The sequence below is a fragment of the Mustela nigripes genome, chromosome 1 (genome assembly GCF_022355385.1).
Source record: "Mustela nigripes isolate SB6536 chromosome 1, MUSNIG.SB6536, whole genome shotgun sequence".
Lineage (NCBI taxonomy): Eukaryota > Metazoa > Chordata > Mammalia > Carnivora > Mustelidae > Mustela > Mustela nigripes.
In genome coordinates, this window is record NC_081557.1 from 74,591,645 (window position 1) to 74,613,203 (window position 21,559).

Genomic DNA, 21,559 nt, shown 5'->3' on the forward strand with positions numbered 1-21,559 from the left:
ACTTTGGCAATCAATTTTAGTACTTTTTCAATCCTGTAAACTGTTAGTGAATATATAAGTACATAAAACACCTTAAAATTATAATTATGCTTCATAAAGGAAAACAAAACTTCACAATTTTCTCTGAAATTTACACAATATATGTTATAAATGTAAGGCTTTAAGAAGACATTGTAAAAACGTAAGACCTCATAATCCTGACCAAAAGATAAACAGACATACCACAAAATTTAATTTTTAAAGATAAAAATGGCATTCACTTTTTATGAAAGAGCAGAGGCTTCACCATCCCTGCCAAGATCTTGGGTAACTGTGCAGCAATAACTTCAGACATCATTTCTGGAAATTCAACACTCAGTGCCCGGGACTGGATAAATGTATTCAAGCAGTACAGATGAAGCTGTTTGACAAGCTGTTGATTTCACAAATGGATAAGAAACAAGAAAAAAAAATAATACATTCATATAATAAAATAAGACAGCTTATTTTTTTCTCACCAAAATAACTCCCTTCACTCTCTAGAATATGTAAAATACTACATACAATGAAACATTCTGATAGTACAGATTTAAAGAAATGAAAGTCACTCATAATCCCACAGGATCATCGATATGAACATTTTGATGACTTTCTTTTAAGTTCTTTTTTCTTTTAATAAATGTATACAAACATACCCAGGAATATATATAATATGCATAAGGCATATATAATTTCAAAAATGCAATTATTTAATAAGCCCTATTTGTTAATAGACAGAATTTTTCACATAACAAAATATTGACTCTTCCCCCGTCAACACAAAGAACCCAACATAATTCATTTTAATCTAGTTTTAATCTTTGTCAAATAATTAACATAAATAATTTTAAAAGCCTAATAGGACCCAGCAGCAATAACAAAATCCAACAGTTTTCTAATAGAATTCTTCCCTTCCTTATTCTAGTTCTCCAGATGCAATAATTTTCAACTTCTTTAGCCCATATCTTTAAATATTTATCTCTGTATTTCTAATAAACTTTGTTTTTCAAATTTGATATTATTGATTTAGTTTCTATTACAAAAATTGAATTTTTGGCTCTCTTATACTAGACACCTCTTCCAACAATGCACACTTTCTCTTCTCATTCTCTATATAGCTATATCTCAATTTTTGACTAAATCAATACCCAGCAATTTTATTTCAAAGATTTTTATTGTTTCCTGCTGGATTATATTTCCTTTCACATATATGACTTAATTTTTACTTGCTAGAGCTAATCACTTGTTTTTCTTTCCTTTTTTTTTTTTAAGATTTATTTATTTATTTGACAGAGAGAGAGAGAGAGAGAGATCACAAGTAGGCATAGAGGCAGGCAGAGAGAGAGGGGGGAAGTGGACTCCCTCCTGAGCAGAGAGCCTGATGCAGGACTCGATCCCCGAGATCATTACCTGAGCCGAAGGCAGAGGCTTAACCCACTGAGTCACCCAGGCGCCCTCCCCTTGTTTTTCTGTTTTGCTTTCTTTCCTTTATCACAAAGCTATAGTCAAATTCTCTGACACAATTGTAAAAACACACCTCAATATGTTCATACATACTGGTAATCCCTCAGTTCCATCATTTTTTCCTGGTCCTGGTATTCTGAAACCCTGTGTATTACTGCTCCAACTTAAACTAATGATTGTCCAGCACAGTTAATATGCTAGAACATCCCTCTGCATCTCTCCTGGGTTGGGTCTTCTACTTCATTGGCTTAGTCCAGTGTTTTATGGTTAAAACATCCTGTAGATGTCCTTGAGAATGGTTGTACTTGAGGTAAGCACTCTGACACCTTGCACATTGGAAAATACACTTTAAGTTGCCATCATATTCATTTGATGGCTTGGCTGGGTATAAAATTCTTTGAAGACGGGGCACCTGGGTGGCTCAGTGGGTTAAAGCCTCTGCTTTCATCTCAGGTCATGATCCCAGGGTCCTGGGATCGAGCCCCATATCATGCTCTCTGCTCAGTGGGGAGCCTGTTTCCCCCTCTTTCTGCCGGCCTCTCTGCCTATTTATGATGTCTGTCAAATAAATAAATAAAATCTAAAAATAAAATAAAATTCTTTGAAGATTTTCCTTTCCTCCCAAATTCTGAAGCCATTGTTCCATTGTTTTCTGGGTTCCAGTATTGTTGTTAAGAAGTCCAACATCATTTTGAATCCTGATCATTTTTATGTGACTTGTTTCTTTTCTCACTGCTATATTTTAGGATAGTCTCTTTATTTCTGGTATTCTAAAATTCTACAATAATGTGCCTTTGTTCAATTGTGCTGTGCTTGTATACCAGGCCATTATCATCAGAAAATTAAAATATTTCTGGTGCAGCAACTTTTATTTTATTTTTTTATATAATTTCCTCTCTTTGATTTTCTATATTGTTTTAGAGATTCCTTTTAATTAATTCAGCTTGAATTAATCTCGTAAATTTATTTTCTCTTCTGATTTTTCATTTATCATTTTTGTTATTTCTTCTGAGTTTATCTGAGATTTATATTTCAGCCCTATTAAATTTTAAATTTCTGTTTTTCTGTATTTAGTTATCCAAAAATGTGTTCTTTCTAAATATTCCTTTACAAATGTTTTCTATTTTTGTTTCACAGATGCAATATCATTCTTATTTCTCTGAATATCTTAATTTTCTTGAATCTTTTTTCTGTTCTCTGTTCTGGGGCTTCTTCCTTCATTCCTTTTTTTCTGTGTATTTGATTTCTTCCTTTCATTATAAAGGCTTTACCTATATGGCTAACAATCCTTGGCTATCTGTTCATATTCAGAAATAAGGTCTCAAATTTGACCTAGTGAGTAAACTGTCAAATTGTCCATTAGCACTGTTATTAACTTATAATGCCATCCAAAATTATATGAGAGTCTTATTGTCCACACCCATATCTTTGCTTTTCCTGATTATATAAAATCTTCTGTAACTTAAGGCAAAAATATTTTAGAACATACTCAGGAAAATGTTATCACAATTCCTATAAACCATTAAATTAATCTATATTTATACAAATACTAGTAAAAGGATATTTGGATGATCTACATTGAAAATGAAAAAAGTACAATGTAAGTTCTGAGGAGTGTGATGCAAATACTGTTTTAAAACAAAAGTAGAAATATGAGTTTGAAGAAACCATACAAAGTAAAATGTAGATTTAATATTTAAAAGATTATCCTAGAAAACAAAATACTTACATCATGCAAGTTATCAAGAAGTTTTGTAAGTTGGTAGAAACGCTGTGAGCTAGAGACAACGCCCTTTTGCCTCAACCCAATAGCCTTGATGAGCTCTCTAATGTAGCTTGATCTCATCTCTTCAAACTGATTTTGACTTCTTAGTCCTTCCAAAGGAACTGTAAGAATATAACTACAAGTGGCAGTTATGTTTAAAAAAGATGACAGTAGCAGTTTACAATAAAACAATTTCTGAGCTGTGTAAAAGTTTCTTTTGAATGGAACTCCAGACTTCTTAAATAGGGAAGAGTGTTATTGATAACTTTAGGACACACAAACTTATAGTTCTCTTGAAGCATATAAGAATAACTAGATAAACTAAAGAATATTTTAGCTTACCTATTTTAGAGCTGTGTCAATGGATTACTCATTTAACTTAGCATTTGTTCAAAAGAGCATCTATCATTCTATATTCCTGTCTCAGGAATGGATTTAGTTTGAAATTATATGTATGCTGGGTCTTTTTAAAATGGGTATTAAGGAGGGCATGGATTGTATGGAGCAGGGGTGTTATATGCAAATCATGGAACCCGCCCTTCAATGGACAAATGGATAAGGAAGATGTGGTCCATATACACTATGGAGTATTATGCCTCCATCAGAAAGGATGAATGCCCAACTTTTGTAGCAACATGGACAGGACTGGAAGAGATTATGCTGAGTGAACGAAGTCAAGCAGAGAGAGTCAATTATCATATGGTTTCACTTATTTGTGGAGCATAACAAATAGCATGGAGGACATGGGGAGTTATAGAGCAGAAGGGAGTTGGGGGAAATTGGAAGGGAGTTGACCCATGAGAGACTATGGACTCTGAAAAACAATCTGAGGGGTTTGAATTGGGGGGCGGTGGGGGGGGAGGTTGGGGGAACCAGGTGGTGGGTATTAGAGAGGGCATGGATTGCATGGAGAACTGGGTGTGGTACAAAAATAATGAATACTGTTATGCTGAAAATAAATAAAAAATAAATTTAAAAAAATGCCTAGGGGCACCTGGGTGGCTCAGTAGGTTAAAGCTTCTGTCTTCAGCTCAGGTCATGATCTCAGAGTCCTGGGATCGAGCCCCACATTGGACTCTCTGCTCTGCAGGGAGCCTGCTTCCTCCTGTCTCTCTCTCTGCCTGCCTCTCTGCCTACCTGTGATCTCTGTCTGTTAAATAAATAAATAAAATCTTAAAAAAAAAATGCCTGGATCTCTCTGTCAAGTTTGTCTTCATATAAATCTGAAATATTTGTCATTCAGATTATTCATGGATAATTTATCTTTTGCTGTAATTTTAACATTGCTTCATTAAATTCCTTAATTCCTTCCTGCTCATTTGAGAGATAGCTATTGATATTTCAATACTTCTCATATCCAGCCACTTCATTATACTCTATTTTTATTAATTTCTTTTAATTTCCATTTTCAAATCAAATAGTTTTGGTTGATAATCTTTTTGGTTTTTTTTTTTTTTTTTGGTATTCAATACTGTACTTGAAATATCCTCATTTCTCCCTTCCCAATAGGTGTAGCTCTTGTTTCTGCTTCGTGATTCAGTGCATGGGTTTAGGATTTCCAGAACAATATTAAATAATAACAATGGCAAATACTCCTTTTTTGTTGCTCATTTTAATGGGAATGCATCTTATTCCCATTTGATGTTAACTGGTAATTCAGATATTTACCACTGTAATCTTTAATTCTGATAGCCAAAATGTAGGCACAACTTCTTATTCTTACTGCTAGTTCTCTTATTTCTACTACATTGTCAATTTTACCTACAATTACTGGTAATTCAGATATTTACCACTGTAATCTTTAATTCTGATAGCCAAAATGTAGGCACAACTTCTTATTCTTACTGCTAGTTCTCCTATTTCCACTACATTGTCAATTTTACCTACAATTTTATCCTTAGTATTTTAGGTCCTTCTGTTGTCACTTGTTTAAGATGTTCTGCTTGATTTCTTCAGCAAATTATCACCAGAACTCCCAATTTTCTTGTTTCCTTTTGCTTTGGTTGCATTTATCTTACAAGTAAACCTTCAAACTTAAATGAAACAGCTCCCTTTTCCTGCAGCTATATCTAGATAGTTGAAAGAAAAAAATCATTTAATCTCTTAGATTTATATAACTCTACATTTATGATCTTGACCCTTAGTAATATTTCTAAAAGAGGTGCACTTAATTTAAGCAAAGTCAATTGCATATGCCTAGCAAAGGGAAAGAAAAAAATCTTTTTTTAAAAAAACTCGTATTTATTCCTTATTCCCCAATCAGAACTTGGTTTCCACTCCCCTTGGAAAAAATAAGTATACAGATAATGAATCAAGGAAACCAAAAAGTAAATTCTTTGGTTCTGAGTTTTCAATGGCTCATATAGTAAATATAAAAAAAACTTTCAAGGGCAATTATGGCAATATGTGATTTTTACTCATTTTAAACTTTACTGTTGTATATACGTTGTATGAATATGCTTTATGTATGTATGGTCTCTTCTCTCTAATTACTTCAGATAGCAGCTATTTTAAACCTCTGTTATTCTTTTTCACACTTCCCAACCAATCCTCACATCTCTCCCACTCTTAAACATGAATATAAAATTATTTGGGGGGAGGAGGAAGAAACAGGCAAACCAAGGAACAGACTCAACTATAGAGAACAAACTAATGGTTATCAGGGATGGGGGGATGCTTATGGGAAGATGGGTAAAATAGGTGATGGGGGTTAAGGAGTCTACTTGCGATGAGCACTTGGTGCTCTATGGAAGTGTTGAGTCTCTATACTGTTCACCTGAAACTAATGTTATGCTCTAGGTTAGCTGGAATTAAAAAAAAAAAATCAAACCCTTAAAAAATAAAATTATTCTTCCTTCTGGTTACTGAAGTACCATTTCCCATTAGGCTTTTAAGAACTAGGTATTTAGGGGGCTCCTGGGTGGCTCAGTGGGTTAAAGCCTCTGCCTTCAGCTCAGGTCCTAATACCAGGTTCCTGGGATGGAGCCTCATGTTGGGCTCCCTGCTTGGCAGGGAGCTTGCCTCCCCCCGCCCCACCCCCGCTGCCTGCCTCTCTGCCCACTTGTGATCTCTGTCTGTCAAATAAATTTTAAAAAATCAAAAAGAAAAAAAAAAAGGAACTAGGTATTTAGAACCAGTACTTGAACCGATTATCCTCTTTAAGAGAAAATCAGGCCTAACCCCAGATTGCCTCACAACTTTTTAGTATCAACCACTAACGAGAAGTTTGGGGGATATTATAATCTAATCATTGGGCTCACACCTTATGCTCCTGGAACATTTTGAAGTTTTTCCTCCTCTCCTACTCTCTTTCCTATATTTCAGATCAATAATGAACTAACTCTCCTAATATTTCTATTTGCTTTAAGCTCCTTACCTTAATTCATTTTTTCCTTGATTATTACAACCAGTATTTTCACTCAGAATTTTCACTCAGATTTTTGTTGATTCCACAAGTGAGTTTTAGGATTTCTTGCAAATATTTTAGTAGCAAATTGGGAGATGGTGAGTCATGGGCAGTTAGCCAGATGCTATTTTACATAAAAATACATTTTTTAAAAAACACAAGGATCTTTATTTTTTTGATTTAGCTAACTTTAAAATAACATATATTCATTGGAAAAATTTTAGAAAATATAGAAAGTACATAAAGTATTACAAGTCACCAGGTTCTACAATCTTATATCTTGGGACATTCTCTAACATTATATTGAGAACATTTACTTATATCTTTCCAAATTCTTTAAAATAAATGTTTTAATTCTCACATTTAATTTCACTTAACAAAATTGTAGGAGTACAATTTATTTAATTGTCTTATCATTTGGTATTTGAAATATTTTTCTAGTCTAGCATTAGTTATTTTTAATTTTTTCTGTTTTATACTCACTTATTTATAGGGGCCTATGTTCTATTTCAAATATTTTTCTAAGTTTATTGTTTATTGTTTACTATTGTCAGTTTTGCAACATTATTAGGGCAGAAAGTAGTGCCCAGGCAACCCAAATTTTCTCATGCTTCAGAGACAAACACTTTCAACTTTTTCATCTATTTATTTTAATTTTTTCTTCCACAGAATTAAATAGCAACATTGTGGTGTTGATTCTTGATTTTTTTAAATTTTTCACTTTTGATTTTCCAGTGTGGAAATTGAGGCTGTAGCTCTATTACCATCTTTCAGATCTACCATCACCTCCATACCATTAGCTCACACACACAAACAACTTCCTATTTTTCATCTTCCTAATAAAATTTTGGAAATATTAGCTAGATCAATATTCAGTATATATTATTTAGTTATGTAAAATGTTACCACAGTAGAGTCACTTTTTGTTTTACTGAGAGTAAATAATCATCTAATGGGTGTATGAAATGGTATCTCACTGTGGTTTTGATTTGTATTTCCCCAATGATTAGTGATGTTGAGGATCTTTTCACGTTCTTACTGGCTTCTTGTATGCGTTCTTTGAAGAAATGTTTATTCAGGCTCTTGTCCATTTAAAAATGTTTTAATTGTCACTGTAATTCTTTATATATTCTAGATATTAATACTTTTTTCCTTATCAGATACATGATTTTCAATTCTTTTCTCCCATACAGTGGTTTGACTTTTTATTCTGTTTTCATGACCTTTAATGCCCTAAGGTTTTAAATTTGATGAAATCCATTTATCTTTTTTACTTTTATTGCCTGCATTTTTTGTGTCAAATCCAAGAAATCATTGCCAAATTCAACATCATGAAGTCTTCCCTCTATTTTAATAGTTTTGTAGTTTAAACTCTTAAATTTAAGCCTTTGATCTATTTTAAGTTAGTAAGAGTCCAACTCAATTCCTTTATTTTTTTTATTTTTTAATTATTATTATTTTTAAATTTATTTTCAGCGATAAGAGTATTCATTGTTTTTGCACCACACCCAGTGCTCCATGCAATCCGTGCCCTCTCCAATACCCACCACCTGGTTCCCCCAACCTCCCACCCTCCGCCCCTTCAAAACCCTCAGATTGTTTTTCAGAGTCCATAGTCTGTCATGGTTTTCCTCCCCTTCCAATTTCCCTCAACTCCCTTCTCCTCTCTAACTCCCCTTGTCCCCTATGCTATTTGTTATGCTCCACAAATAAGTGAAACCATATGATAATTGAATCTCTCTGCTTAACTTATTTCACTCAGCATGATCTCTTCCAGTCCCGTCCATATTGCTACAAAAGTTGGGTATACATCCTTTCTGATGGAGGCATAATACTCCATAGTGTATATGGACCACACCTTCCTTATACATTCATCCGTTGAAGGGCATCTTGGTTCTTTCCGCAGTTTGGCGACTGTGGCCATTGCTGCTGTACCCCATTGGGGTACCGATGGCCCTTCTTTTCACTACATCTGTATCTTTGGGGTAAATACCCAGTAGTGCAATTGCATGGTCATAGGGAAGCTCTATTTTTAATTTCTTTTTTTTAATGTTTTTGCATTTATTGATTTTTTTTTTAAATTTTCAGCATAACAGTATTCATTATTTTTTCACACACCCAGTGCTCCAGGCAATCCGTGCCCTCTATATTACCCACCACCTGGTACCCCAACCTCCCACCCCCCTGCCACTTCAAACCCTCAGATGGTTTTTCAGAGTCCATAGTCTCTCATGGTTCACCTCCCTTCCAATTTCCCCCAAATCCCTTCTCCTCTCTAACTCCCGTTGTCCTCCATGCTATTTGTTATGCCCCACAAATAAGTGAAACCATATGATAAATGACTCTCTGCTTGACTTCTTTCACTCAGCATAATCTCTTCCAGTCCCGTCCATGTTGCTACAAAAGTTGGGTTTTCATCCTTTCTGATGGAGGCATAATACTCCACAGTGTATTTGGACCACACCTTCCTTATACATTCATCCGTTGAAGGGCATCTTGGTTCTTTCCGCAGTTTGGCGACTGTGGCCATTGCTGCTGTACCCCATTGGGGTACAGATGGCCCTTCTTTTCACGACATTTGTATCTTTGGGGTAAATACCCAGGAGTGCAATGGCAGGGTCATAGGGAAGCTCTATTTTTAATTTCTTAAGGAATCTCCACACTGTTCTCCAAAGAGGCTGCACCAACTTGCATTCCCACCAACAGTGCAAGAGGGTTCCCCTTTCTCCACATCCTTTCCAACACATGTTGTTTCCTGTCTTGCTAATTTTAGCCATTCTAACTGGTGTAAAGTGGTATCTCAGTGTGGTTTTAATTTGAATCTCCCTGATGGCTAGTGATGATGAACATTTTTTCATGTGTCTGATAGCCATTTGTATGTCTTCATTGGAGAAGTGTCTGTTCATATCTTGTGCCCATTTTTTGATATGATTGTCTGTTTTGTGTGTGTTGAGTTTGAGGAGTTCTTTATAGATCCTGGATATCAACCTTTTGTCTGTACTGTCATTTGCAAATATCTTCTCCCATTCCGTGGGTTGCCTCTTTGTTTTCTTGACTGTTTCCTTTGCTTTGCAGAAGCTATTGATTTTGATGAAGTCCCAGAAGTTCATCTTCGCTTTTGTTTCCTTTGCCTTTGGAGACATATCTTGAAAGAAGTTGCTGTGGCTGATGTCAAAGAAGTTACTGCCTACATTCTCCTCTAGGATTCTGATGGATTACTGTCTCACGTTGAAGTCTTTTATCCATTTTGAGTTTATCTTTGTGTATGGTGTAAGAGAATGGTCGAGTTTCATTCTTCTACATATAGCTGTCCAGTTTTCCCAGCACCATTTATTGAAGAGATTGTCTTTTTTCCACTGTATATTTTGTCATGTTTTGTCAAAGATTATTTGACCATAGAGTTGAGGGTCCATATGTGGGCTCTCTGTTCCACTGTTCTATGTGTCTGTTTTTATGCCAATACCATGCTATCTTGGTGATCACAGCTTTGTAGTAAAGCTTGAAATCAGGTAGTATGATGCCCCCAGTTTTATTTTTGTTTTTCAACATTTCCTTAGCAATTCGGGGTCTCTTTTGATTCTATACAAATTTCTGGATTATTTGCTCCAGCTCTTTGAAAAATACTGGTGGAATTTTGATTGGAATGGCATTAAAAGTATAGATTTCTCTAGGCAGTATAAACATTTTCACAATGTTTATTCTTCTGATCCTAGCGCATGGGATGGTTTTCCATCTTTTTGTATCTTTTTCAATTTCTTTCATGAGTGTTCTGTAGTTCCTCGAGTACAGATCCTTCACCTCCTTGGTTAGGTTTATTCCTAGGTATCCTATGGTTCTTGGTGCTATAGTAAATGGAATCGATTCTCTAATTTCCCTTTCTCTACCTATTTGCTAGGATCTTGTTGAGAATCTTAGCATCCATATGCATCAGTGATATTGGTCTGAAATTCTCCTTTTTGGTAGGGTCTTTGCCTGGTTTGGGGATTAGGGTAATGCTGGCTTCAGAAAGAGTCTGGAAGTTTTCCTTCTGCTTCAATTTTTTGAAACAGCTTCAGGAGAATAGGTGTTATTTCTTGAAAATTTGGTAGAATTCCCCAGGGAATCTATCAGGTCCTGGGCTCTTGTTTTTTGGGAGGTTTTTGATCACTGCTTCAATCTCGTTACTAGATATCAGTCTATTCAGGCTGTCAATTTTTTCATGGTTCAATTTTGGGAGTTTATAGTTTTCCAGTAATGCATCCATTTCATCTAGGTTGCTTAGCTTATTGGCATATAACTGTTGATAATAACTTCTGATGATTAACTTCATTTTTTTTAAAGATTTTATTTATTTATTTGACAGACAGAGATCACAAGTAGGCAGAGAGGCAGGCAGAGAGAGAGAGAGAGAGAGAGAGAGGGAAGCAGGCTTCCTGCGGAGCAGAGAGCCCGATGCGGGGCTTGATCCCAGGACCCTGAGATCATGACCCGAGCCGAAGGCAGCAGCCCAAACCACTGAGCCACCCAGGTGCCCCGATTAACTTCATTCTTTTACATGAAATTTTCCAAACACCTTTAAGACTAATTATTTCCTTGATGATTTCTTCTCCTATGTATTTTCCTGTTATCTCTTTCTAGTGCTCCAACTGTTTGCATGTTGGGCTTCCTCACTTCTGATTTTCTGTATTTTTGGGTTTTTGCTCTACTTTTGAGAGGTGTCCTAACTTTGTCTACCAGTGCCTGTACTGACATTTAAATTCTGCTTTCATTATATATATATATATATATATATATATATATATATATATATATATTCATAGTCTGCTTTTCAATTTTCAATTTCCAAAAGTTCTTTGCTTTTCTTTTTTCAGTGTTCCAAAATTCATTGTGCACCACACCCAATGCTCCATGCAATATGTGCCCTCAATACCCACCACCAGGCTCTCTTAACCCCCTCACCCCCCTCGCCTCCAAAACTCTCAGTTTGTTTCTCAGAGTTCACAGTCTCTCATGGTTTGTCTCCCCCTCCAATTTCCCCCAACTCACTTCTTCTTGTTTTTAATGTGTTATTTCTTTCTCACAGTATCCAGTACTTGTTTCTTTGGTGCAATATGTTCTATTATCTTTCTAAAGAGGGATAGCTTTTTAATATTTTTGAGGTTTTCATCTCCCTACACCTTCTGTGTCTTCCTAGTTGCATTTTTTTTTTCTTTTTGATTTGTCTTTGATGTTAAAGGACTCTCTCAGGTGCCTTAGTTATTTATATTCAGGAGTGGAAAACTACAAGGCCGCATCACAGTTCTGTTTCAATAGTTAGTGCTTATTGATTGTGAGCTTTACTACAGGGCAACCTGGCTGATATGTTTCAAAGAGAAACACCTGCTATGAACATATTAGTTCTTTTTATTTCTGGCGAAAGAATTTCTGCAGAGAACAATCTTGCATTCTCCTGTCTAGAGGATGTAAACCTGGATAACAATGTTCTTAGAGTGAAGGGAGTTTCTGGAAGATGGTGTCTCAACATTTGATGTATAATTAATCTATTGTCATTATAGGACCGCTAGCCCTTAACAGTGCCTGCCTACAGTTCAACAATCCAGCCACCCTCTGTTATATTTTCTTCAGAAACTAAATGTAAGTTCTCTGCCTGAGTTGGAGAGGGACAATTTCATGGTTGGACGATTTCTGGTTATGGACTTTAAAAAGAATTTTGTATTTTTAACTCTACCTTCACTGCCATCTCAAAAAATCATTGCTGTTGCCAACTGAGAAACATGCCAGAGATTTGGCGTTGCAAATCAAAGTATTTATTGTTTGTTTGTTTCTTTTCTCTGCCTTAAAATCCAAACTTCTCAGATATGCTAACCTAGCTCTGCTTGCTGGCTTGCAGAATTTTATTGTTATTGATTTCTCTCATTCTCTTATTTCTTAAAAAATCCCTTTAGCAATATTTTACTGTAGTTTTAGAGGGAACAATGGTGTGTTCAACTTGGTATATTTTCATGAAGATCTTTATTTTAATTTTTAATAGCAAATTAGAGGTTTAAATACTTATTTATCAAATCATTGAACTTTTCCTTTGTCAACTTTCCAATTGCATTTATTTCTAAACTCTTATTTGAAATCTCAAAATCAATTAGATTCCTTTTAGTGTGTTTTAACATTTTAAGTTTGTACACTTAAATGAATTATCTGATACGTAAGATATAATTTGAGCTAAATATCCAAACTAAGTTTTCCCCAAATATAAAACTTATTTTTCCTAACAATATTAATTTGCTCCATACTCATTGGTTCATGATGCTTCCACTTACACCATATTAAGTTCTAATATATACTAGTCTGACTTGATTCACACTACTGTATTTTTTCTTCTTTCACGCTGCATTAATTAGGTAAAATTCCAATTTCCGTCTTCACCTCAAAATTTTTGTAATACTTATCTACTTATTTTTTAAGATTAAAGATGAATTTCTTAAAGCTTTACCAAGTCTCTCCTCAAATATCTCATTAGGATTTTTATTAGAATGTAGAAATCATAAGTACTATTCACCAAATATTGCTGTTTTTCCCTTTTCTTGAAGCTGCAAGTGACCAAGAATCTTGTTTTCTATGGTGTGTGACTGAAAGTTATACATATGTAATTTCCTTCCCTTACTATTTCTTTCCTTGCCATTGGCCTAGTGATTAGAGAAGAATGTCAAGATATAGTGTCCATGTGCCTGGAAACCTGAGTGATAGCAATGAGCAATGATAGCAATCTTGTTGATCTGCTTTGAACATATAGTGGGAAAGATACATACTTATTTTTTTTTTTTTTTTTGTTAAGCTACTGAGGTTTGGGGAGAGGGGTTGGCCCTTAAGCTTAATGCAGCCTATCTATAAATATAGAGTTATGTTAATAATAATAACCAATTTGGGAAATCTAAGATTATCTCTAACCCAACTGCTATAGGATTCATTACTACCAAGAAAAGGACAGGAGTTAACTGCTGTAATATTGAATTTATTCTAATTGACTCTCTTGGCTAGTTCCATATCAGTACTTTAGCCCAATTTATGCTCTTTTTTCAAATTAGGCCTGAAAGTCTCTGCTCCAAATAGTGTTCCCAAAGTATAGGGATAGCGCTATGATACTTAGATCCTGTATTGGTCCCTGTCTTTACATAGATTTCATGAAGAAAACTTCCTTTTTAAGGATTTAGCTTTTTTGTCCTTTTTTCCCTGATGTGTATTCCCAACCTTCAACTATTTGAGATTTGTGCTACTGGAAAGAAGTCCCTGAGAAGATACTACTGAGAAAAACCCTTGGCTCACCTTAGCTCCCTTAGGTTCTCTTTCAAATCACTGAGTGAAAGGATCAATTCAGATATTCAAAGGCTGAGCCTACCTATGCATGGAAAGGGCACAGAAAAAGGTGAAAAGCAAAAGCAGTTTTTAAAAATTTTCCCATCCAGACACTTGGGGATCCACTGAGGTAGAGATGTTTGTGTTCTTTGTATATGAGAAAGAGTGAAATGTATATTTGCCCATCTTCCTGGTGACCAGTGCTATGTTTCATGATATTTCTTCTGCATATAGAACTACAGTAAATTTCCCAGCCACCCTACCGTTAAATATAGGTCATGAAATGTGGGTAGAAGTGACATGATACTTCTAGGCCCCACTTCCAGGTCTTTTCTCACTTGCTGCTTGTCTTTCTTGTTAGATCCACTGGAGGACTTCAAGCTGCTATGAAAGGGTGGAGCCCCTATATGTAAGGAACTTGAGTTTTCTAGCTATCTCACTGCATTGTGAATATGAGTGACAAATAAACTGCTGTTGTGTTATACTACTGATCTTTGTAGGTTATGTGTTATAACTGCCTATTTTGACATAAAATAAAATAGTTCCAAACAAAATTGTATATTTTATATAGTAAGTCTTTTGTGGAATGGGGGTGGAAGCAAGATAGTTTGTGTTTATGCAGTATTAATTAGTTCATAATACCTAATTAGGTGAATATGAAAAAGTCATTTAAGCACATTTTATCTGAAAAAAATTGCCTAATTGGTGAGCTATTTTACAATTATGTAAAACCTGAGAAATATGAAGTAATTTTATTAATGTCTATGACAGTATATTAGGTATTTCTCCTTTGTAACCACAATCTAAGAATCATACCTCATGTATAACCATATGATCATATTGTCATTTACAACTTTCCCAATGAATTAAAAATTAAGAAAGTAAACATCTTGTAAAAATTGCTGTACTCACTTGTATTAAGAAGTAGCAATACTTTCATACACAGGAACTCTTCTTGGCTAACTTGAAGTTTGACAAACTCCTGTGGGATTTGCCACATGGTGAGGCATAACGAATAAAATGATGATTCCTTCATCCTCTGTCTTGTATCACACACAACACAAAAGACAAAGGAACAGGAAAAAAGAAACACATATACAGTGTCTTAGCCAGTCTGTATAGTTTATCAGAGAAAATGAGATTTGGTAATTTGAATATTACATAAAATGTCTTTTTGTAAACAAACAATATTTTGAATTTTAAACAAAATAAACTATTTACAATAGTGAATTTTTGAGGTTAAAAATTTTAAAGTTAGGAAACCATATTTAATACATATTGACAAAGATTAATGTTGTTTCTCACTTTTATTATTACATTTAAAAACTTAAGGAATTGATATGTGGAGTTGAGGAACACTCAGGAAATCATATATTTACTGATTTTTTTTCTGTTAAAAAATAAAGTTTTGTGTGTAATCCAATCAGAGAATGGATTCAGTTCACAGAAACTGAAGAATGTAGAATAGTTCTGTATATTCAGTTCAGTGTAGAAGAGTTATAGCATGAACTATTCTAGGGGAAATGTATGGTAACAAAGAGAACAGTACAAAAAATTAAATAACTGACAAGGCCAAACATTCTGAAGGTTGCAGAAATTTTTTTAAAAAGGTATTTTCTCTACCATGAGCTGTTCTGCAATAGCCACATTAGTCACATGCTGCTAACACAAATGGTGAATAGAAAACTAGATTTTGACTCAGAAGAGCTAAAATTAATCCTGTCACTCAGATTCTTTGGTAGGATATGCAATTCTTCTGAGCCTGTTTCCTGAACTGTAAAATGAAGGGCACTGATCCCTTACCTATTTCAAGGGATTATTGGGCAAAATGGAATAAAATATATGAAAATTATCTGTTAACTATAAAACAAAAGTAACAATATGTCATATAATTCTGAGTCAGCATTCATCATTAGAATGGTATAAATATTTCCAAGAAAAGATTCTTGTCAGTTTAAGGTTATACATAGAAAATTAATTATGGTAATTTAAATGTAGCTAAGAAAATTGAAATATTTATCTTTCAGTTTTTAAAACAACTTACCAGTCTGATTTTTTCCTCCAAGAGGAGAGAGAATATCTTTACTTTTTGAAGGTAAGTCAATAATTTCAAGCAAAAATACTTCTAATTTATATCATTATCTTCATTAGTACCAAGGTATAAAATTTTAATTTAGTAAACTGAAAATTTCATTTTATCTTTAAGTATATTTCTTGATACACGTTTGAAGTTTAAAAAAATGGATTTGAGATGACTACTATATATTGAAACAAAAGGGGAAATCTCCAAATATCAAATTACTGTTATAATAATATAATTTTTAAATTTTGTTTTGTCAAGTTATATTCTGAGAAAATTCTGATAAAAATTTTAGGAAAATTCTTTTTTTTTTTTTTTTGGGATACTAAATGTGTAATCATCTACTGAAATGTAATTTTCAAGATTATCCTACATATACACTTATGTGATAATACAAACAAAATTCAAGTTACTACTTACTCATTTAGTATTAAATCGGGTGCAAAATATAGCATCTGTCCACTGACATGTTTATAAGATCTCCATCCTAGTCCAAACACCATTAAGCTCATCCAAGAGTATTGGATGAGAGTTATCTGGTCATCAATATGTAAATTTCTAAATCCTACAAAACAAATAAAAATAATAAAATGATCCCCCAAATCACTTTTGTTGAAAAGTTGAAAATAGATAGAAATTTGAAAACAGAGTAAGTTGGGTAATATATTGTTTTCAATTTCAATTTATTTTATACTATAAAGGAGTAAATATTAATACATAATAGAGCCTGAGAAATTAAAAAGGAACAACTCTGAACTCATTAAAATTGGTCACTGTGATTTAGTATTTCTGATAATTCACTAGTTGACAGTCATCCATCAGTCACACACACAACATTCATTTACTGAGAATCCCTTGTGTGCTAAATCACTGTGTTAAACTGGTTAAGAGGGTGAAATAATTTCCTTCCCCTTAAAAGGAACTCACAAGTCAACAGGAAAGATCACCACCTAAGTATAGTGATACGGAAAGATAACAGGGAATACACCAGGAATTGGGAGGCAGGTCAGGAAAAACTCCCAAGGACTAAACCATCCCCTTACTCCCATCCCATCTAAAACCCTCAGTTTATTTTCCAGAGTCCACAGTCTCTCATGGTTCATCTCCCCCTCTGATTCCCCCCCCTTCATTTTTCCCTTCCTTCTCCTAATGTCCTCCATGCTACTCCTTATACTCCACATATAAATGAAACCTTATTATAATTGACTTTCTTTGCTTGTCTTGTTTCATTTAGCATAATCTCCTCCTGTCCATGTTGATACAAAAGTTAGATTCATCTTTTCTGGTGGTTGAGTAATATTCCCTTGTATATATGGACCACATCTTTATCCATTTGTCTGCTGAAGGGCATCTCGGTGCTTTCCACATTTTAGCTATTGTGGATGTTGCTGCTATGAACATTGAGGTGCATGTGGCCCTTCTTTTCACTACATATGTATCTTTGGGGTAAACACCCAGTAGTGCAATTGCTGGGTCATAGAGTAGCTCTATTTTTAACTTTTTGAGGAATCGCCACACTGTTTTCCAAAGTGGCTGTGCCAACTGCATTCCTACCAACAGTGTAAGAGGGTTCCCCTTTCTCTACATCCTCTCCAACATTTGTTATTTCCTGTCCTGTTAATTTTGGTCATTCTAACTGGTGTAAGGTGGTATCTCAATGTGGTTTTGATTTGAATTTCCCTGATGGCTAATGATGACGAACATTTTCTCATGTGTGTTAGCCATTTGTATGTCTTCTTTGGAGAAGTGTATGTTCATGTCTTCTGCCCATTTTTTCACTTGATTATTTGTTTTTTGGGTGTTGAGTTTGAGACGTTCTTTATAGATCTTGGATATCAGCCTTTTATCTTTAGTGTCATTTGCAAATATCTTCTCCCATTCTGTGGGTTCCCTCTTTGTTTTGTTTACTGTTTCCTTTGCTGTGCAGAAGATTTTTATCTTGATTAAGTTCCAGAAGTTCTTTATTTGCTTTTGTTTCCCTTGCCTTTAGAAACTTTCCTTGAAGGAAGTTGCTGTGGCTGATGTAAAAAATGTACTGCCTATGCTCTCCTCTAGGATTCTGATGGATTCCTGTCTTACATTGAGGTCTTTCATCCATTTAGAGTTTATCTTTGTGTATGGTGTAAGAGAAAGATCTAGTTTCACTCTTCTGTATATAGCTGTCCAATTTTCCCAGCATCATTTATTGAAGATAATTTTTTCCTGCTTTGTCAAATATTAGTTTACCATAGAATTGAGGGTCCATATCTGGGTTCTCCATTCTGTGATAGGTCCTACTTAATCTCTGAGAGGTTTCTGTTTATTTTTAAACTCTGAGCAGATAACCACATAAAGACATTTTTATAAAATAGATTATTAGAATGAACTCCTTTCCTGAAGAAAATAAAAACATGAATTGACCTTAATTAATTTTTTTAAAAGATTTTATTTATTTGACAGACAGAGATCACAAGTAGGCAGAGAGGCAGGCAGAGAGGCAGAGAAGCAGGCAGGGAAGCAGGCTCCCTGCTGAGCAGAGAGCCCGATGTGGGGCTCGATCCCAGGACTCTGGGATCATGACCTGAGCTGAAAGCAGAGGCTTTAACCCACTGAGACACCAAGGTGCCCCTACCTTAATTAATTTTAATGTCAGACTGTCTGGCAGCAGTAAAAGAAAAAAAAAAAAAGGTTTGAATTGTTCTGTCTTCCTATTCTATTCCATTGCAGGGAACTGATAACTATAGAAATATCTATTTATAATCTAGAACTCCAAAATGAATAACTGTGAACCTTTTATTTAATGTCTTGGATCCTCAACCTCTACACCTGTAAAATGATGATCTCTCCCTTTTATTTAGCACTGTCACTTTAAGAAATAGATAATATGACATAAGCTATGAATCACTTAAAAAGAAAAAAGAAAAAACTGCCTAGCTGATCATGTCCAACCAGGGAGTATAATCAGAGTGTTGAGGAATCTTAAATCTTTGGGATGTAAAAATAATCTGATTTTGTTTTATAAAACCACTGCTTTCAATTGTGCTTTATTTATTTATTTTTTTTAGATTTTATTTATTTATTTGATAGACAGAGATCACATGTAGTCAGGCAGAGAGACAGAGGAGGAAGCAGGTTCCCCACTGAGCAGAGAGCCCGATGCAGGGCTCGATTCCAGGACCCTGAGATCATGACCTGAGCCGGAGGCAGAGGCCTTAACCCACTGAGCCACCAGGCGCCCCTCAATTGTGCTTTATTTTTATTTAACATCTTTAATTATGTCTTAGGTAGATCCATAGTTTAATGGTCACTTTTGTTTTTTGAAACTTACTCCAGTCTCGTTTTATTTTATTGACAGTCACTACTTTTTATTTCTTTTCATCCAATCTGCTTTCCAGGACTTCTTTTATTTATTTATTTAGTTAGTTAGCTATTTTTATTATGTTCAATTAACCAACATACAGTACCTCATTAGTTTTTGATGTAGTGTTCAATGATACATTAGTTGCATAAACACCCATCTGGTTGAGTTTAGAGAAAGAGAGAGAGGGAGAGAGAGAGGGGGTGTGTGTGTGTGTGTGTGTGAATCCTCTGGCCTTTCACACCTTCACAACCTCTTTTCAGCCCTTCTTAGTGTTAGTGGCAGAGGAATAATGGTAGGGAAAGGGTAAATGCACTGACTCAAATGGTCAAAATCTTCTCTCCATCTCTTTTCAGTTCTCATTTTGCTTTTTTTGTGAATCACAGCCCAGCACTGATGTACTTAAAGGAGAGAGAAGCAAAAAGATAAATCCGGATATGGGGGTTCTAGTCAGTTATGTCTATTAAGGAGTAATGACATAACCTTATTTGTGTTTTGGAGGAATTCTTGGTAGCCAGGTAGAGGATGGATTCAAGGGAGTTAAGTCTGGAGTTACAGAAAAAGTTGGGAGCTAATACCAAATACCAAGTGAGGGATGACAAAAGTCAGAATTAAGTCAACAGGTAGGCATACAGAGGAGGGAGCACATTAGAAAAATATTTAAAGGGTAAAATCAAAGAGATTTGGCACCTGATTGCATGTGGGTAGGAGGAAGAAGGAGCTTAATAGATGTTTCAATATTTTTGCAGGAATGGTTGGTGATAACAGCATAACTGAGACAAAACAGAGGAGAAGAAATAGGCTAGGAAAAAAATTGTAAATTTTGATATGTTGTAGGGACTTTCAGAATGTCTAGACAGTAGCTGGACAAATGAATTAAAAATATGGAAAGATATATGAATTAAAGTATAAACTTGGAAATTATTTGTATTTGAATATAGCTAAAACAATGATTATAGATGAAATCTTTAATTAAAGGAACAAAAATTAAGTGTTTCGGTGGGAACATCAACTATTTTCCACAGAGCTATTTTAATAACATCTGTTTCACCTAAGAATTCTTATACATATCTTATTTTCCCAAATATATATTTGATATATACCCTGGTGTATATACTGAGAATACATATATATTTCCAAAAACAAATATGTATAAAATGACAGGACCATAGAAAGTTAGGTTCAATTAGTCAGCTATATTAAAACATTAATAAATTATCCACTGCCATCTTCAGGAACACATTTTCATTCTTTATTCTTTTCTTAGTCAATTCATAACTTTCTAAAGAAAGCATTTCATGGTGCTTAAATATTTGACCTACTGTATTTTTTTCACTTCAGGCCTTTGTTTCATGTTAATCTCTAATTTGAAAATTTTTACTTCATCATATAACTGTTAATTCACTTGTCCTTTTTAAAAAACAGATTCCACTTACATTTATATATTTACTTCTATTTTATGCTACCCTTTATTGGGGGGCTTGCTTGTTCCTCTTTTTGCATTCTGGGATTACTAGAAATAAAAATGAATATTTTTAGTAGATTATAATATAAAAGGCAAATCTTTGCCAAAATAACTTAAAACTTCTGAAATTACCAATATTTATAGCAGAAAGCATATTTTCCATTTAACAGAATGAAAAGTAACTCAGAAAATAGCTTTTTAAAATAGCCACCTTTTAGAGGGCTTATCTGTGATAAATGTACACTGTTAAATTGACTTGAACATGCCCGGTACAAAAGTGTTATTTTTTTCCCCATTAACTGTAACATCATTCATTACTTTATACTGAAACAAAGACAGGAACACTCAGATCAAATTCCCACTGATGATAACAATCAGGTAAAGTCAGTACATTTGCAATGATGATCAAAATAAAAAACTTCATGAAGAAAGTGATGGATGATCCTTAATTATGTTTAACAAGTAGTAAAGAAAAATACCCTTTCCTTTTAAGTGATTTGACCTGATAATTTCTGACAAAAGCCCTGTTGCAAGCTGTTCAATCCTTAATGCTTAAAAAAAAGTGTATGGTAACATATGGCATATATAATCTAAGTTCTTCTGTGTTACTTCCAGAGTTTTGATCAAATATATAGGTTGTGCTGTTGTAAAAATTGTCACGTACTGAAATGTTTAATTTACAACCAAATGTCAGCACC

At 34.4% G+C, this 21,559-nt stretch overlaps 1 protein-coding gene across 2 annotated transcripts in view; it reads right to left on the reverse strand.

Moving 5' to 3' along the window:
• Nucleotides 1-256: 256 nt before the first annotated feature.
• Nucleotides 257-21,559, reverse strand: part of PGR (progesterone receptor) — a 99,206-nt gene continuing 77,903 nt past the window's right edge. For both annotated transcript variants that reach the window (XM_059391861.1, XM_059391852.1), the window contains 4 exons: nucleotides 16,480-16,624; nucleotides 14,892-15,022; nucleotides 3,212-3,369; nucleotides 257-412 (listed from right to left, as the gene is read on the reverse strand). In XM_059391861.1, coding sequence (XP_059247844.1) covers nucleotides 257-412; nucleotides 3,212-3,369; nucleotides 14,892-15,022; nucleotides 16,480-16,624 — 590 coding nt within the window. The remainder of the gene's footprint in view (nucleotides 413-3,211; nucleotides 3,370-14,891; nucleotides 15,023-16,479; nucleotides 16,625-21,559) is intronic.